The 19650-nt window shown below is 35.8% G+C and overlaps 1 protein-coding gene across 2 annotated transcripts; it reads right to left on the bottom strand.

Annotated features, from left to right (window-relative positions):
• Positions 1-6286: 6286 nt before the first annotated feature.
• On the bottom strand, positions 6287-19287 carry MEE11 (RNI-like superfamily protein). Of its 2 annotated transcripts, none has more exons than XM_006828446.4 (3): positions 18807-19287; positions 7459-8021; positions 6287-6839 (listed from the first exon to the last, which is right to left on the bottom strand). In XM_006828446.4, the coding sequence occupies exons 1-3, from the start codon at positions 19119-19121 to the stop codon at positions 6833-6835; spliced, it is 885 nt and encodes a 294-aa protein (XP_006828509.2). In that variant the 5' UTR covers positions 19122-19287; the 3' UTR covers positions 6287-6832. The 2 variants fall into 2 exon arrangements, with proteins under 2 accessions (XP_006828509.2, XP_020530978.1); XM_020675319.2 differs by having other exon boundaries at positions 7418-8021.
• Between the last annotated feature and the right edge of the window lie 363 nt (positions 19288-19650).

Consider the following 19650-nt stretch of genomic DNA (forward strand, 5'->3'; position numbering starts at 1 on the left):
TAGAAAATCTTAATTAAAATATTGTAAGTCACTAAGCTTTTAAAATGAAACTGATATCGGCCCAAACGAGTCATATTGGGTTGCCAGAATTCTTCTTATCTTACCACTTCAAGCTCCAAAAACTCTCTCTAAGTAATCCTTTTGTTTTCACAAAAAATTGAATAAGTGAAATATTTTTCAATCTTTTAAAAAATCTCAAATCCCAAATTATTTAGTACAAGAGAGGTTTAGGGGACAAGAATGTTCGGCAAACCATTTTCCCCTCTTTAGGGGGGATCTCGAAAATGCCCCCGTATTTTTCCGCCCTCTGCCTCCCTATCAAAGGGCACCACCTAGGTGCCCAAGACGCATGGCGCCTAGGTGACCAGCCTAAATGCTACCTAAGCAGCCAAGCAGCCAAATTTTCGAACTATGTCCAAAATATGATCAAACCACTCCAAGCTCGTCCTAAAATATCATAAATGAGAAGATGTAAAGTAAGTCACCTCCTCTGAGGTGCTTCTCAAAGAGTATCATACTCTTATGGTCGTTTGGATCCTATGGTATCCAAGGTGCTTCTCAAAGAGTATCATACTCTTATGGTCGTTTGGATCCTATGGTATCCAAAATCATGTTTTGCGCAAAAACATGTGTGGCAATTTTTTTTTTTTGGACTATAATCATGTTTTCTATGCGCAAGAAAGAGGCTAAAATATGGGTACCCAAAGTCAAAGGAAAAGTTGGCTCATCCAAAATATGACTTTATGCAAGGGTGAGAGAATATTTAGAATAACAAATATTAATAGGATTATGTTAGGATACACATACATGTAAGTATTGACTAAATGTATTCGGATATTTTTTTACACTAATTACCATTTTTTGTTGTACAAAATTTATTTGAGCAATGGTATTTTTGTCAATATGAGGGATAAGATAGATATTTATATAAGAACTTAGTGGCATTTAATATTTCATGTGGGTGATGCAACACCTCATATGGATGAAATCATTCTCTACTTATAATTAATAAACTATCTTCTTTCTATCATGAATTTCTAGTATAGGGTTAGAGTATTAAATGTCTAAAAATGTTGAGTACATCAGGTAATACTCGCATGCATGAATACCCTAATATAACCCATACAAATAATATTGTATAATGATATTAGTAATACAATATTATTATAAACATAAAAAGGTGCAGTTTGTATAGAGTCGAGGCTCTAAATAATCAACGTAGAGCCCACCTTCAAATAGTATCGAGAAATGTGATTTCAATATTGGAAATCTTTGTGGTAGCCTTAAAATATATTTGTTGTCTTTAATTATAAAATTTACAGCTTAAAATAATGTAGATCAAGCACATCTATAAAAACTTGAAAATCTTGAAAATTGACTGTCCAAAAATACGTTACAAGATGCACTATTTTCAAAACTTGAAATCCATTTTTTCTTGTAGTGACATTTTTTACATGGGCTCTAATTTGATTGTTTAAAGCATCGGCTCTACTACTACAACTATTGTTGATGCTACCACTACTACTACTATTTTCATACACCGGAGCCCACAAATTATGAGAGAGAAACTATCTCAAATTTCTAATTTTACGGAGAGATAAAGTATATTAAAATTTTAAATAGAGAAATTATATCAAATTTTGGAGAGAAACTATATGAAATTTTAAAGAGAGAAACTATTTCAAAATTTTTAAAAAAAGAAACCATTTCAAATTTTAATTTTGATCGAGAGAAAGTTTTTTAAAATTTTAGAAAGAGAAACTATCTCAAAATTTTTAGAAACAAAAGCTATCTCAAATTTTAAGTTTTAGATAGAGAAAATATAATAAAATTAGGAGAAATTTTATTAAAGTTTAAAGAGAGAAACTATATGAAAATTTTTAGAGAGAGAAACTATCTTAAAAAATTTTGAGAGAGAAACTATATCAAATTTTAGAGACAAAAACTACCTAAAAAGTTTTAGAGAGAGAAACTACCCAAAACGTTTTAGAGAGAAACTATCTCAAAATTTTTTGAAAGAGAAACTATATCAAATTATAGAGAGATAAACTACCTAAAACAATTTAGAGAGAGAAACTACCCAAAACTTTTTAGAGAGAAACAATCTCAAATTTTAAATATTAGAGAAAGAAAGTATATTAAAATTTTAGAGAGTGAAACTACATTAAATTTTAGAGAGAAAATCTATTTTAAATTTTTAGAGAGAGAAATTATCTCAAATCTAAAGTTTAGAGAGAGAAACTATATCAAATTTTAAAAAAATATATTACTTGAAATTTTTCATAGAGAAACTGTCTTAAATTTTATAAACTATCTCAAATTTTAAGTTTTAGAGTGAGCAAGTATCTTACAATTTTAAAGAGAGAAACTATATCAAATTTTAGAGTGAGAAACTACCTGCAAATTCTAGTGAAAAACTATATCCAACTTTTTAGAGATAAAAACAATCTCAATTTTCAAGTTTTAGAGAGAGAAAATATCTTAAATTTTTAGCAACTATATCAAATTTTAGAGAGAGAAACTAGTTGAAAATTTTAGAGAGAGAAAGTTACTTAAAATTGTAGAGAGAAACTATATCCAATTTTAAATAGAGAAACTACCTAAGAAAATTTTGAGAGAGAAATTATCTCAAAATCTTGAGAGAGAAATTATCTCAAATTTTAGAGAGAGAAACTATCTGAAAATTTTTTAGATAGAGAAACTATCGCAAAATTTTTGAAGAGAAACTATCTAAATTTTTAAGTTTTAGAGAGAGAGTATCTCAAAATTTTAGAGAGAGAAACTTCCTAAATTTGTATAGAGAGAAACTATATCAAATTAAGTTTTAGAGAAAGAAAGTAACTTACAATTTTAGATAGAAACTATATTAAATCTAAAGAGCAAAACTACCTGAAAATTTTTAGTGAGAGAAATTATCTCAAACTTTTTAGAGAGAAAAATGATCTCAAATTTCAAGTATTAGAGAGAAACTATAGTATTAAATTTTAGATAAACTAGATGAAAAATTCTAGAGAGAGAGAAACTATTTCAAAGTTTAAGTTTTAGAGAGAAAGTATCTTTAAAATTGTAGAGACAGAAACTATATCAAATTTTAAAGAGAGAAACTATCTAAAATTTTTTAGAGAGAAACTATCTCAAAATCTTTAGAGAGAAATTATATCAAATTTTAAAGAGAGAAATTATTTAAAAAATAATTAAAGAGAGAAACTACCTCAAAATTGTTAGAGAAAGTATCTAAAATTCTCAAATTTTAAGTTTTAGATAGAGAAAATATATTAAAATTTTAGAGAAATGAACTATGTCAAATTTTAGAGAAACCACCTGAAAGTTTTTAAAGAGTGAAACTATCTCAAAATCTTTAGAGAGAAACTATCTCGAATTTTAAGTTTTAGAGAGAGAAAGTATCTTAGAATTTTGATAGAAACTAATCCAAATTTTAGAGAAATAAATTACTTGAAAAATTTTAGTGAGAGAAACTATTTCAAAAATCTTTAGAGAGAGAAACTATTTGAAATTTTACGTTTTAGAGAGAGAAAGTACCTTAAAATTTTGAAGAGAAACTATATCAAATTTTAGAGGGAGAAACTGCTTGAAAAATTTTAGTGAGATAAACTATATCAAACTTTTTAGAGAGAAATATCTCAAATTTTAAGTTTTGAAAAGCCAACATCTTAAAATTTTAGTGAGAAACTATATCAAATTTTAGAAAAACTAACTAAAAATCTATGAAAAGAGAAATTCTTTTAGTTTTTAGTGAAAGAAAGTATCTTAAATTTCAATTTTTAAGAGAGATAAACTATCTCAAAATTTTTGAAGAGATACTATATTCAATTTGAAATTTTAGAGAGATAAACTCTTTCAAAATTTCAAGTATGATATGTTCTCTCCATCTCTATGCTTGTTTGTAAGTAGGTTTACCAAACATGAGAAAAAACATGCTTGAGTAAATTGTTTGCATAAATGCCAATTTGGATGTACCTAAAATTTGAATATTTTTAGATTGCAATCCAAAAATATTGTCAAACAAGGCTTTAAATTGTTTGGACAAATAGCAAGATTTTACTTGATTTTTTTATTGAAATAAAAAATACTTCCAACAAGTAACAATTTTTTTTTATGAAAGTACGGCTCTCTCACCCCGTGCAAACCTCCACCCAGCTCTATCTATTTACTGATGACCCAACAACAACAACAACTCTCTCGCTCTCACTCATTGCAACCCGAAAACCCACTCCCATATCTCTCTCTCATTGCAAACCCAAACTACCATATCTCTCTCTATCTAAGAAGTTCCTCTGGTGTTGCTAATGGTTTAGTGGCACCCAGCTCTCTCTATTTACCTATATCCCAACAACCCAACTCTCTCGCTCTCTCTCTCATTGCAAACACAAAAAACGCAAACTCCCGCATCTTTCTTTATCTAGGAAGTTCCTTTGGTGTTGCTAATGGTTTAGTGGCACCAAGCATGCAGAATCTATCCGGTGTTGCTAATGGTTTAGTGGCATCAAGCATGCAGAATCCAAATCTGTGGTGCAACTTGAAGAATGAAGATTCTGAAGCTTCACAGTCTACAGAACCGACTGCAATGGCTTCTTCTAGATTGCAAGCGATTGACCAGTTAGAGTGGTGCCGCTAATGGAGCTCTCTTGGTTAGATTGTGCCATCAATAACACAAATAATTCTGAAAATACATTTGCAAATCAGGGTTTTTCGCTCCTTGTAAATTTAAACCCTTAGTGTCCTCTTTCCAAAAGAAAGGGCTGAATTTAATGGTGTTGCTCCAAAAGAAAGGGCTAACTTAAAACCACGATTTATTTCAAATGAGGTTTTAGAGGTAATGGTATTTACTTTCAAGTAGGTTTCTTTGGATTTCATGGTTATGTTGATTTTTGGGTTTTCATGGTTATGTTGATTTTTGGGGTTTTCGGGTGGGAGTTTTGGCAGGATATTTTGAGGTGTTCAGCTTTTAGAGAGAGAAAGTTGTAGAGAAGCTGAATTTTTACTAATGGGAGGGATCTAGGAAAACCTTTTGGAATGGCAAGAAAATTTTGAAAGGGTAGAATGCAAAATCTGCTTTTTAGTATTTTCACACACCATCTAAACAGTCCAGCAGACTAATAAAAAAAAGAGGATTATATTTCTAAACTAAGGATTATAAAACTTACAATTTTTTTAAATGTGAAGGCTTTTTTATTATCCAAACCGAGCCTAAATATTTTTTTTAAAATATTTTCTTATCAAATTTCAGGCGTACCAAATAACTCCTAATGGCAAACCAGGTTATACAAAAAGATGATCCAAACATGAGATCTACATAACGTGGTTGCTATTAAAAGTCATCTAAACAGTCCTCTTTCAGTAACCAGGTTTTAAAATAACCAAAGTTTAGCATAATAAGGTTTTTTTCTTAAAAAACAGGTTTGTTAACACATGAGCTAAACGAGCCATTAAGCCTTTTCGGAGGGTCCCTTCCATTGTAAAGCAATAAATAACAAGGACGCTACTTAGACTTCTACATTGTCTACCGGTCTGTTAGAATGTATGCCAAACTAAGTGCTACAAAAAACAAGTTGGATTGGGGTTCTCTGTGTCCGCCGACTCATATGTACATATGCAGCAGCCCTCACTAAAATTCATTTTTGGTGATTTTTTTTTTTTCTAATTTTTTTGTGTTGATGTATCATCTAGGCCAAGATGATTATAAATATGAAAAAAAAAGAAAAAAGAAAACTTCTACAATTAAAAATATATTTTTTTAATATTTTTTTATGAACCATCCATATCTTATTTATAGACTACACTATAGACGTTTGTAAGTCAGCAGGCTCTTGTATTTCCAAACAAAGTTGGGGAAGGGCAGAATGCAGAATATGACTGTCTACTGCCCGTACTAATCAACAGATGATGGTGATGAGCCATTCTCCCACTCTCTGGAACAGGCTGAGCTCCACTATCATTCATTATGGACTGTGGATGGCCAGTCCCAGGACCCTATACCATACACGTGCGAATTTGAAATATAGACAGTGGATGATCAATCTTACTACCCTGTACAATATTATACTATATGCTAGGTGCAAGATTAGAACTCAAAGTCCCTAAAATTCAAAAAAGAAACACCAGATAAATTCACTTAGGCCAACCGGTTAAACATGTTAGCTCTTGGGGCACGTCCTAAATATGTGGCAGGGAAGCTAACTCATATAGAGAAGCCATGAACAGGGCCGTATATAAAATACCTCTATTAATTTGAGAGATTAGAAAGGGAGAAACCATGCAAAACATATCAACAATTAATGCAGTGTTTCGGTGCTCCATTGCGATAATTCTGCCATACAGGACCTTGCAAGATATAGAACTGTAAGGGGCATGGTTGGACACCATTTCTCGGCCCAACTACACATCAAATTGAACAATATAAGATGGGAATTAGAACATAAGTTTAGAATGTGGTAAGACATATCTAAAGATTTGCTGTGGGAAAAGATCCTTCTTCACAACTACCCCTCGCCCCCCATAACAGCATAATTGTGGCCGCCACACCACTGCCTCCATCACTGCTACTGCCACCATAACCACCACCAGCATTGCGCATTGCAGCCACCACTATTATGTCGCTGCCATGTCACTTCAACCAACAACATGAAGCTATATCCAGGAAGGGAGCCACATGGTTCCTGCCCCTCTGAGAGAGGGGGGGGGGGGGGGGGGCGAAGAGAGAGAGAGCGAGATAGAGAGAGAGAGAGAGAGAGCACCAGTAATGCCGTAGTTAGAGAGTAGTATGATTCACAGCCCTGATGTAGCGGGTAGTGCCAATGATGGTATTCAAGCCCTAACATCTACGAGAAGCCAACAATATATGGATTATTGCATTCTGAAAGAAAAGCAATTTACAAGGATTGTACACCCAAATGCAGAACAAAGACTTGTTTTCTTTGCACCAAGTTAACAAGTTTGAGTGCATAAGGTGCTAAATATGCTTGGACACAAATATGTATATGTACACAAATCCAGGAACATACAACTAAGCATTCCCTATGTGAGGATGGATAGGATTATCTTGTCTGATGCAAGATAGTCACGCACACACACGCGAACACACATCACACTCATGCGGATAAACACATGAAAAACAAAATCTTCCATGTAACAAGTTATGGGCATACCATGTAGTACGTAATACAAAGGGGTATCAAATACATATATTAATTGTACAATCATGTATATTTCAGGCATCTTATATTACATATATATTTAAGGCATCGTATATTACATATTTATGTCCAGTTAGATATATTATATCATGATTATCATCATGCATATACATTTTACGCAAATTACAATTTCATATTTATATCATTTTTAAAGTGTCCTAAGACTACTCAATGATGTTTCGCATCACATGTAGGAAGCTAACCGTAAACAAGTATCCAGGTGTCTTGAGTTAAGGTGTCTCACAAAAGCAGAGAAGTTTGGTGATAGTGGCATGACTCGCACACAAAATGTGCACCAGGGCTTCTAGCATGGGGCCCAGCATGGCGGGCACACCCTGGACGGTTGCAAAGTAAACATTTGGGGAGGTTGAGCCAGCAAGGCGGGCATAAGAGGTCGGCGCAAAATGTCATTTCGATTTCATCAGGACAGAGACATTGCCCACACTCCTCGCACCGAGGGATGCAAAAAATGCAACCCCGACACTCATGGGATGAACCATCCCTAGGGCAATCAAATACTAACCTTGTGCCCTTACACTTAGGACAAATCTCGATATCAAGTGATTGATGAGTGTCCTCATTGCCATCTGTTATTGCCATGTTTTGTACGCCATAGAGCCTTCGCCTACTTCTTTGTGATAGTGGTTGGTTCCTTGGGCTGAGGAGAGAGTTGAGGCGGTGGAGGTGTTCATGGGTTATGTTGTAGAGACCATGTAACGAGAGGTGCCTCAGCCGAGGCAACCCACCACCCTCCACCAGTTTCACCAAGCCTCCAGGGGATAGGCAGGTGCATCCCGGTACACAGAGCTGCGAGAAAGTTCAATAAGAGGATCAGCCAATGAAAAATCTTTCGTAGATACAATCACCAACACAAATTAGCTATCTATATCAAGGAACTGTCGGTAGTCTAACAAAGACCTTTGATTGAGTGCAGGAATGCATCTCTCTCTCTCTCTCTCTCTCTCTCTCTCTCTCTCTCTCTCTCTCTCTCTCTCTCTCTCTCTCTCTCTCTCTCTCTCTCTCTCTCTCTCTCTCTCTGGGACAGTGAAATGGAAATCATTCACCTTACTCTCATGGTGAAATTTTTTTACAATTGACAAATCAGAAAGTAAGCGACTGCGTTATTAGTGGTTACCATTGAGTTTCAAATGTTAACCATAGTTTTCTTAGATTAATTAATTGTTTCTCTCTCTTTCTTTGTTTGTTTTTTTTTTTTTTGGTATTTAATCCTCTCTTCTGTAGGGTGGTAAATATCAAATGTGAAGCATTTACTCTATATGGAATGAATTGGTCTAAGTTCTCATTGAATATATTGAATCCCATCATGGTAACACAGCAGAAAGAAGGCCTTAATAAGCCCCCCCCATGTCAAACCCTAGTGCTCCGTCATGGCTGTATGAGTTTGTTATCATTAAGTACTTGTTTTGAATGCCCAAAAAGACATCTCTGACTCAGGAATAGCATAACCAAGGTAGCCAAAAATAAAGAAGAGGATTATCATCCCCTTGTATTGTGCCTTTCTGTCTCGTAACTATCATCCAATACATAAGAGAAGCTAAGACTCTGCATCACTAGCATCAAGCTAAATCCAAGAATTAGGTGGTGGATTAAGTCTGCAAGCAAGTTTCTTCGAGGAAAGCACAAATTAAGCAATTGGGACGACTATAGTACCAACAATTGGTACAGATGGTCATGAAGATTGGGAAACCAACAATCCCTCGGTCATATTTGTTGGGTGAGTGTGGCTACTAAAGGTCTTATGCGTGCTTGTAAAACAAAATGACATAGTGGAACATGAACTCAATGAGAGTATGGTTCCTCGTGGACCATACTAAGCAAACGATATTTGCTGATACCGGACTGAGCTTGACGAGAAAAACCAGTTGGTTGGAAAAAACCTATGTTACCTGGGCAAAAAAAACTATCTAATAAGGGTTCTAATAGGTCATCCCTTGATGAGGTCAGAGTATGCCCTGATGAGTGAGCCGAGGGATTGTGTGACCCTTGCGTGTGATGGTGGCCTTCAAAGACGGGGGTCAAAGCCTCATCCACGAGCCATCACACGGCATGCATATATGATAGCCGTTCCGAAAAGCAAACCACCTTTCAGGGTGAAGTTTATGCATGTGTGAGAGATACCCCTATACGCCATACGAGTTGTGGTCGCATCAGGTCTAGGTGACCTTTGTACGTCTCTAGAGGAGAACCTAAAATCTACAAACTAGGATTACGACCCCTTGGCTCTTCAATCAGACTTTGGTGATCCACTAATGAATCCCTGCTTGGATTGTGGGTCATGGGAATCACTAGGTCGGTTTGACAAAGCAAGTGTGGACTGCAGTCCACTGTTGAAGGTGGAGTGTCGCAGCGGTTATTTATTTAATTCCTAGACCAAATGGATCTTTTTTCCCATCTAATGAATTTAATTATGTTTGTTTTAAGGGTGCAATTGGCATACGGATGCATATGTAGTTGTCGAGGTAAGGTGCACCGTCAAATTTTATCATGGCATATAATGTTGACGTAAAAATGTTCTTAGGATTATCTCAAAATCTATTTTTATATCTAATTATGAAATTTTAAACTTCAAAAATAGTTAAAATCAACTAGATCTATAAACATATGAAAATCTTGAAAATGAACGGTGTAGATAATATGTTGTAAAATACACTATTTCTGAGACTTAAAATCTTTTTATTTTTCATGATCATAAATCTAGATGTTGAGATGATCAATCAAATTTTCAACATTAAAACTACCTTTTCCAATGGATTTTTGAGATGCATCCGTAGTTCTACATTATAAGGTTGTATCCATATATAAACTTTTTCCTTGTTTTAATGATATATGATTTTTAGAGTTATTATTTGAATTTTTCTAGATCTCTGGATATTTTATTTATCAAATTTAGATTTATATAAACAAATATATTGATTTAAATATTCAAATTTCATTTTATGGATTTCGAAAAATCATAAAATTAATTTTAATAATTTTAGTATTGCATGGGAGGCCCAATATGTTAATGGGCCCACCATTATTTGTGGGTGGGGCCCATGAAGTACCACCTAGGGTGGCACACCCCACCCTAATGAAACTTTCCTTGTGTTAGTTCAAGCTTTGGCTTGAAGAGAAAGTTTTGAAGTGTTTTGGAAAGAGTTTGCCTTGAGGAAGCTTTCAAAGGATTTTTGGAAAGCATGAAAAGGCTGGTGCATAATGTTGGTAAGCACTATATTATAAATGGAATTATTTTATTTAATTTCTATTGATGGAAAAATAGTTTAGGAATATAGGATAAATGTTCTAGCATCTTCCATAATGTTGATAGCCCATCTATGGAATGGAATGCTCAAATCTCTCACTCCACAAGTCACCCAAGATTAATGGTTCTAGCATCTTCCATAATGTTTGATAGCCCACCTAAAATACCCTAATCTTTTTCAAAGCATATAAAAAGGGATTGTCTCTACCCACAATCTCTACACCTTATCTTTCTATCTCTCTCTCTCTCTCTCTCTCTCTCTCTCAAAAAAAGTTTATCTCTTTCATGAAAGCCCAAAGGGGGCATGCCCCACTCTCTCATCTTTGAGATCTCTCTCTCCCACATTGTGAAAGAACCTAAGGGATTTAGGCTATTGAGAGTTGTCATCTCCCTCATGGTGTCTCTCATGATCTCTCATCTCTCATTGGGGTTTTAGACTATAGGGTTGTAGTAGAAAAGATAAGTATTTCTCTCAAACTAGGTTGCTATGGCGATTCACCTAAAGGTTTGAGATTTGTGATAAAGGAGTTCATAGTTCTATTAGAGGGCTTGACCTAAACTTGCTTTTCCGGTTGAGATTGAAGGTTGATCGTTGATCCCACGCCATCGAATGGTGGTGACTCGGTGTGGAGTGTGATAAGCCCGGTTGCGATAATCTCCGGCACTCTCTTTTTTGTTTCTTGCCATATTTAATTATATTGTTTTTATATTCTCAATTATAAGAATTGTGGATATTTTTTTTGTTTAAAGAAAATTGGTTTAATGGCATCAAGGTTTTTAAGATCTTGGATTTGTTAGTTTTATTTTCTTTGAAGCAAGAGTTATTAAAATAAGACTACTTGTAAGTGATCTTTGCCAAAAGAAAAGAAAAAGAAAAAAAAATGGGTGAAAAGAAGAAAAATAAAAAAAATATATTCCCCGGCAAGATCGAGTTAGTCTTTCTTTCAATATTAGGGCTGTGAACTCCAGATTCAGTAGATTCTGATTCTCACCTTGTTTCCACCAAGTTTTATTTGTTAGCCACAGATGTATAGAATTTTGAGTATCCCTCACCCTCCGAGCGAATCTTATATATTGCTCCCTTGTGAGGGAGAACATTCTTGTACTTGTAAATTCTCCTTTTTAATTAAAGTTTTTTTTTTTTTTTTGATAAAGTTAAACCTTAAACTGATAAAAGGAGTGATGGGCGATCCACTGTGCGGATGCTCCAAAGGTAAGAGAGAAAAAAGAAAACAGGAAACGAAAAAGACCTTCTTAAGAAAGGTTACAACAAAAGCAACCCAAAATAAGACGATGCTCCCAAAAAGTTCTATGAGCCAGCGATACTTGCCGCTGCTTTAGCCAGGGTACTAAATCTTTTCTTTGAACCTTAAGAGTACAAAATTCTTACATCAAGGAAACATGGGAAGATAACGATAATATAAACAGTAGTAATAATAATAATAATAATTCCTGCTGGCACATATCATCAGCTACACCAAAGAGATAAATAATGTTATGATGCTTCATTTTGTTGGATCAGTAAGTCCATCCAAGCGACGAAACATCTTTCTTTTCTTTTCTTTTTTCTTTCTAAATTCCAGTCACTTTGACTGAAAAGGAATTCATTTTTCTGAAAAAATCTAAGACTCCTTTACTAAATGGACTTTTATTTTACGAAAGAAAGGGAAAAGAAGGGGGGAGGCATCAGAAAAAGGAGAAAGGAGGAGGAGGTGTCATTTGGGAAGAAGCTCCAAAAATCTGGTTTCCAGCAAAATTAAATGCAGTGATTGTCATGAAAGGCCTGTCACAAGTCAATGAAAAGTAGACATTGCATGGGATGTTATACACATTTTCCTACAAAGTGACTGATAAAAACTTCCCTATTCCTAAAAATTTGCCCATTCTTTAATTCGTTGAGTTCTATACATTTTTTCAAATTTTTCTTTTTCTTATGTTCTACTATTCCATTGCAACATTTTCTATGTTCAGTGGATCTATTTTGTCTAAATTAAACCATAGATAGAAAACACCAACTGAATGACTGGTCCATCATTAAATCTATAAAAGATTGTATAAATAGAAAATAGAAATAAATACAGCTTTTGACAAGGCTTTCAGAGCACTATTAACATAACAAACAACAAAATATTTATGCAATCTCATGCCGCCGTGGTTGAGTAGTCTGTTTTGACAATCACAGATTACAGATCACCAGGAATTCATAGTCGCAACCAAAGGGTTCAAGAGTAGAGACCATGTTGCAGTCAATGGAAAAGGATGGGACAAACCAAGGCTGCTTAGCCAATACATGAAAACCAACTACTGCTATTTGTCTCTATGACAGGTGCCACTTCACCTGTGGACCCTATCAAAACCATGGTCACAGCATCTTGTGTGAACACCATGCTAGTTAAATTATCCAATGGCTCAACCCAATCAAAATTACTCCCGTCTCCTCCTATCTGGTTTTGCTTTTTCATCTGGATTTTACTCTAAACTTAGGCCACTGGGTCAGGAGCTACACACCACATCTAGACGGTTTCATAAACTTTTTCTCTGTCTCTGGTTTATTGGTGAGGGTTATAATTTTCAAATGGAAAAAATTTATAAGGTTGAGGCGCTAAACAATCAAATTAAGGCGCACCTCAAATATTCAGTAGAAGAAGTTGTTTCAATGCTGAAAAAAACCTTAAATCCGATCATCTTGACCTTGAGATACATGGATATAAAAAAATGGACATTAAGTCTTAAAAATAGTGCATCTTGTAATGCATTACCTAGACCGTTAAAAATAGATCTGCTTGATCTACACAATATTTGAAGCTTAAAATTGTATAATTAGAGAAGAAAATAAATTTTTAAGCCACCATAAAGATTTTCGGTGCTAAAAAAACATCTTTCGACACTATTTGCAGGTGCGCCTTACTTTGATTGTTTAGACCTTTTCTAATTGATGGATGTTCGTTACCTATTATTAGTGTTGATTCCTTTGATTTGCCCTCAATTTCTCTTTAAGATATTATATGTTATAGGACTTGGAGATGAAGAAAAGGACCAGAGATCCGCTACTATGACAGGATTCCTCAAACTCCATCAACCATCAGACATGAACAGAGAGCAATGCTCAACTTTGGCATTGTGGTTCACAGCCATCCGTATTCAAACGTTATTGAGTACCTCCTTTTCTTGTAATTTCTTAGTTAAGCCATAGGAAGGCTATCATGTTCATAACAACCTAATAAACAATATCAATTGCCTCAAATTTAACTCCAAACCACTTAACAACATTTGTTCTGAGTTTCTAACATTGGGGGGCCATTATCACTCTGATGATTGTTAGTTTTACACATACTAATGATTACATTGGCATAAGAAATAAAAAATTGAAAATTTCCAGAACTTTTAATAAATAATAGTGTAGTAATTCAACAAGAATCATAACAGCAACAGCACTCTGACAATGGAGGAATATGCACCTGCCATGAAATAAGGGACTACCTTCAAGTGAACATCATTATACACAATTTCTTGGCTACGATCCAAGAACTAGCATATGCTTAAGCAAGTTTAGTTAACGAATCATCATCATTTTAGCCTTTTCCTAATTAATTGGGGTCGGCTACATGAATCCTAGTTCCCCATTCTGCTCTATTAAAGGTCATATCCCCAATGAGGTCATAAGTACCCTATCTTTTTGGACTACTTCCAACCACATCCTTTTGGGCCTACCCCTTGCCCTATTCACTCCTTCCACTTGAACTAACTCGTACCTCCTAAGAGGTGTTATACTTGGCCGGCGCCACACATGGACAGCCCACCTAAGTCTACTCTCTCTCATTTATCGCCTAGTTTATGCTTTGGACCAATGCAACTTCTAATACTATTCTTGCTAAATCAGATGCAACCAAGTCCTTCAAGGTGAGATATTTGAAGTGAGCATTCTCTTCCAAAACTTCGGATAAACCGCGTTCCCATGAAGACCTGCATAACTTTCGGTCCATTCTTTAGGCCATATTTCCTTGAATGAAAGGAGAAAAATTGAACTTACGACTAAATGGAAGTATTTTGCTATGGTGACCATTTATGTGCCCCATGATGTACAGACCATTTATGAATTGGAAATGTAATGTGTACCCTTTATGTGCCCCATGATGTCAGCTTATATGAAGCTATGCCCAATATCAAATGCATAGTAGATGCTTTTCAAAATTCATTATTCAGAAGCAATTAAAACACTACTTGCCCCACACCAATCGAAGACTGTAAATGAGTTCCTATCATCCATCAAAGACTGTATATGCATCAGGCAGCATTATAAGCTCCTATTTGAAGGATCTCTCGCCAGTTAAACCACAATCAGCTCCTTGTTTATGTTTGGGCCATATCAGGACACTGTTGGACACCTTAATTTTAAGAGAATAGGATGCCAAGGTAATCCTAGGCGATAGCAAGGATGCAAAAGCTAGTAACTGCTTCTATGGTACCAAACTATCCGTGAGCTTGCGGTATTTTATTGCCTCTAGCTAGTCCCGAAGAACATCGAGGAACCTCATTATATTAGAAAGCAAAGGGGAACAAATGGGAATCGCAAAAAGTAAGAGGCCACTCCTTTGTAGAATAATGAGACTCATTTCCTTGTCCAAAGAATGTGCGATGCAGGCGGATGAACAACATGAAATGGAAGGCCAATGACATGTAGACCAGGCATGTTTGGTCGTTCAAGGTTTTCTGAAGCAACTTAGGCTGTTACAAGGAGAATATCAGCCCTATTATGAAGATGACATCAAACTTTTAGGCAGTCCTTTTAATCTCGTGTTAGCCAAATCAACTGTGGCAGATATAAACCAACAAATGCCTTACTATTTGTACAATTAGACCAGTGGATTTGCATGGTGAAACTCCAGCCATTTGTAAATCAACCATAACCTGAAGCAAATACTCCCTGAGCAAGGCATTCCAGCGCGACAAAATGAGTACCTTGAGTTTTGCAAGTATAGGGTTGTCAATGGAAAAATCGAATCTGCTTGTGGGAATTCATAAGTAAAAACACAGAATGATTCGGTGCTAAATCAAGATGACGTAACGGCCAAAATTATAACAATTGTATATAAATGTCAAACAAGTTCAACAACTCTCCACCCACTTCAAGATGAATAATCTCAGGAAACTTTGTACTTTCATGATTCAGAGTTGAGAAGGCAGCCATGGGAAGTTCTTGTTACAAGGCAAAATTTTGCAAACCTATCAAGAGCTTCTAGATGCTAGAGTTAAAGCCAATCTCTGCACTAGAGAAATAAAACCAGCAATTGGAGGCTAAGAAGGGACTGGAATCTGAAGGGCACAACCATGTATTTGTTGCTCATTAAAAGCTTAACGTACATGACTATCGTGCATCTTAGAAACAGCATACAAGGTGTGTGGTCAACTATTTTCTGAAGATTCATGAGAAGAATACTCTATCCATGATGCACAGATACTTGTATATGCTTGAACACGTTGTTGTCGCTCCATGTTGACACAGAGACTGATACCAGATGCTTGTTAGTGTAAAATGTCATAGATGTAGCAATTGTAAAATGAAAAAAATTATAATATTATACATACGATATGTTATGCATATGCATGAGTGTGCTTAGATGAATAAATTTATGTACTATATGAGCTATATGATATATTTATCAAGTTGTTATATAAGATACTCCAGTCTGTATCTATATCCCGGATTTTCACAAATGTTAAGCCATATCCCCATTTTCCTCATCAGTGTCCGTATCAATGCTTGTATCTTAGCATTTTGGATCATTATTATGCATGCACATGGAACTACAATATCGCATTTGAGCAGAGGATATCAATGTGTTTTAACATCTACATGCAATGTTGGCAAACCAAATGTATGGTGATTTATGTCAGGGTACACATCAGCACTTTCTTGGAGCCATCTTTAAATGTAACAATAAGCAGTCAACCATGGTGCTTTTCTCTGCGAAAATTGAGTATAGAGCTGCAACAATGGCGGCTCACAAGTGTAACTATTACATTGGGTCTCTACCGCAATTATTTGATGCTAGTCATGGGGCAGGCAATCAATCATGATAAAAAGTGCAGAAATTACCCATCATGCTGAGAAACTTTCAACCCATAAAATAAAAATAGTATAAAGTAACTTGAAACCTTTAAAGTCATCCTGTCAGGAATATTTGGGATCAACAGTAAATATAGGAACCTTGAGATGCGGGTCTGACATTGGATTATCTAGAATGTATAACAACATAGAAAACCTTATATACTGAGGCAGGAGAGGACCAAGAAGAGAGAATATAGTAGACATGACGTGTAGCTCAAAAGACTCAAACAATTGCAGTTCCTTGCTGCCATAATTATTTACCTCATTTTTCTTACAACCATATGACATCCTAGGGGTAACCAAAGGGGTAAACCTTTAATCCCTCGTAACCAATCTGAGCTGTCCGCCCTTTCATATTCGTGATTTGATACGTTAATCCGAAAGTATGAAATCCACCAAAAAAGAAAAACACCATTCTAATCCATAATTAGATTACTGCCCAAATGAGGGACCACCTGTCTTTATCCAAAAACTAGTGCTGCGAAAATATAAAATACGAACAGTTTCTTAACTTGCTGATAATGCAAGTTAGAGTATTTCAATTTTATCGGAAGTCGGGCTTTGTTTGTCCAAAGTGTACCAACATGCCTTTGCTCTACTCATTACTAATATGCAGCTCATGGCAGTAAGAGTCACACTCTCCCAAGGTTGGCCTCAAACTTCACCTAGCTCAACAAGTTTGTTGATTGACTTATGGACCAATGTTGCCATGTGATTATTTGGTTTCCGGCTGCAACTTGTAACATTTTTTTAAAAGACATACAAGTATTACATTGCATGTCTTTATATGTACTAAATTCCTTGAACCATGTAGTCTTGTTTCTGTCGTGGACCAATTCATTGTCATCCCACCATTCTTTTAGACACTAAAAATGACACCAAGCCTTACTGCAACTGATGCAATTGCTTAAACTTTTGTACCACAATTAAGTGTGTACTCCACTAGTTCTTGCGTTGCCTAGCACCCTATAATTCAACATCTTCATTATCTCCTTTGTAAGGCATAATCTACAGTAGCCTTAGTCTGGAAGACCTAGCTTTGAACCTTCTAAGATCTGCCGAGACTTCCTCTTTTGAAGTCCCTTGAGCATCTACCTCAAACTAGTTATTTGCTCCATCTAAACCAATTTGTTGCAATCTTTTGTGAAAAGCCCTAATTGTTGTGGTCCTCATAGGCTGTAATATTTCACTGCAACGCAATGTCCACATGTCCACAGTGCGATTGAGGCATCCTTGATATTCTTTTGTGAAAACCACTAATTGTTGTGGTCCTTATAAGCCGTAATCTTTCACTGCAACCCAATGTCCACAGGGTGCTTGAGGCATCCTTGATACCTTTTTTTGTTACCTATACTTCTTATATCTTGCTTGTCCCAACTCAGACAAGCTAATGACACCATCAATCATTGAAATTGATAGATATCTTGTAGCCAACTAGAAGAAGTTGACAAGAGTCACAGCCCACTAGAAAGATGTACCGGAGAATAAGGAGTTTTAGGTGTTACCTCTCAAGGAGGAGGCAATGGGGACAACATAGGAACTTAGATCACACATCTATTAAGTTAGTATGATAAAGGGCGGCCATTTTAGCCACTGCTTTATACTAGCTGGGCAGCGACTACCTGAAACTTTGCTCTCAGCTGCAGAGTATCTGCACCATTCATTCCAGCAAGTGGTCCAGTTTGAAGAATCTAGAGATGAATACTTTGAACCATCCACACTTCCTCCACAACGATGTCTACAATGGTTCAACAGTTCTGAAGAAAGCTAAAAATGAGAATACTTTTAATTATGGAATTTGCTCATCAAGCTCACAGCTCTTCAACAATATTCATTCAATTTTAATTATGGCATTTGTTCATTGAGCTCACAGCTCTTCAACAATATTGAATCAGATTCGGCTTATCAGCTGGCCAGCATAGAGATGAACATAGCAAAGAGTTGGAGATTTCTCCATAATTTCCACAGAAAGAACGTTTGAAAACTACCCAACAACGACTCTTAATCATCAATCCATAGTAATCAAATATTCCAAAAGAAATTCAGCTTGTCTACAACAGAATAAGATAATAACAAAATGAACTCCTTATCTACTAAAAGATAATAACATGAAAGGAGAAAGACCCACCATCAAAAACATTACTGGATTCACAGACCAAGTCTAGAAAGACAGAAACTTCAAGGTGCAAGTCAAAAGCCAAAGTGGGTTTTAATCACTGACCTTGGTTATAAAAGGATTACTCCTTATCACTTGCAAAAGCCCATCTTCTGTGATTCTCCAGCACCCTACTAGGGTCAAAGATGTCAATTGTCCCTGTGCTTTGGCAGTGAGCTTTAGCAAGTAATCGTCTCTGAGATTCCTGCTTATTGGGTTTTCTACTCTTATGCTCCTCCAAATCAGAGGATCGCCATTAATGGCTTCTCTGAAAGATTTGCAGACCCTCTGAATGGTAAGAAGATCCGGCAAGCTCAGATACCTGAGAGAAAAGAACAAGGCCTCATGTGGAGCCGATTCCACTTCCCTAACGTTATCCATGGCACAAGCGCTCTCTCTCTCTCTATGCCCACATGATATCTCGCTTCTCCAATAAGTTGATTACTATTTTAAGTAAGCGAGAGAAAAAGCCAGAGAGTGGGTTCATACAGAGAATCTTTCCTTAACGACAATCCGCCCATGGAGAATCCCACCATCCTCCCATTCAACAAGCTTTTTAACTCATTATTAATAGTTTTATTAATTTCATAATATCAATAAAAAGGCACGTGATCAAGTATTGGAACAGTAACAAATTCGTAAAAATCTTCTTCTCAAGTCCTAGGTTTTTTTTTTTTTTATGAAAACAAAGTACAAGACTCACCTCAAATCTTCGTTCATAAAAACATTTTGGTGAAATTCGAAGCCCAAAAAATGTATAGATATTGTGGATAGGGGTGGGAACAGGTTGGGTTCGGCTGGAACCGTACCCGGACCCGAATAGATTCGGGTCCAGGTTTTAGACCCCGATTGACCTATCGGGTCCAAAAATTAGACCCATACCCGTACACGTCGGGTCTCGAGTTTACCC

Source organism: Amborella trichopoda, chromosome 4 (assembly GCF_054954075.1).
Source record: "Amborella trichopoda isolate Santa Cruz 75 chromosome 4, AtrichopodaSantaCruz75HAP2 v2.0, whole genome shotgun sequence".
Taxonomy (NCBI): domain Eukaryota; kingdom Viridiplantae; phylum Streptophyta; class Magnoliopsida; order Amborellales; family Amborellaceae; genus Amborella; species Amborella trichopoda.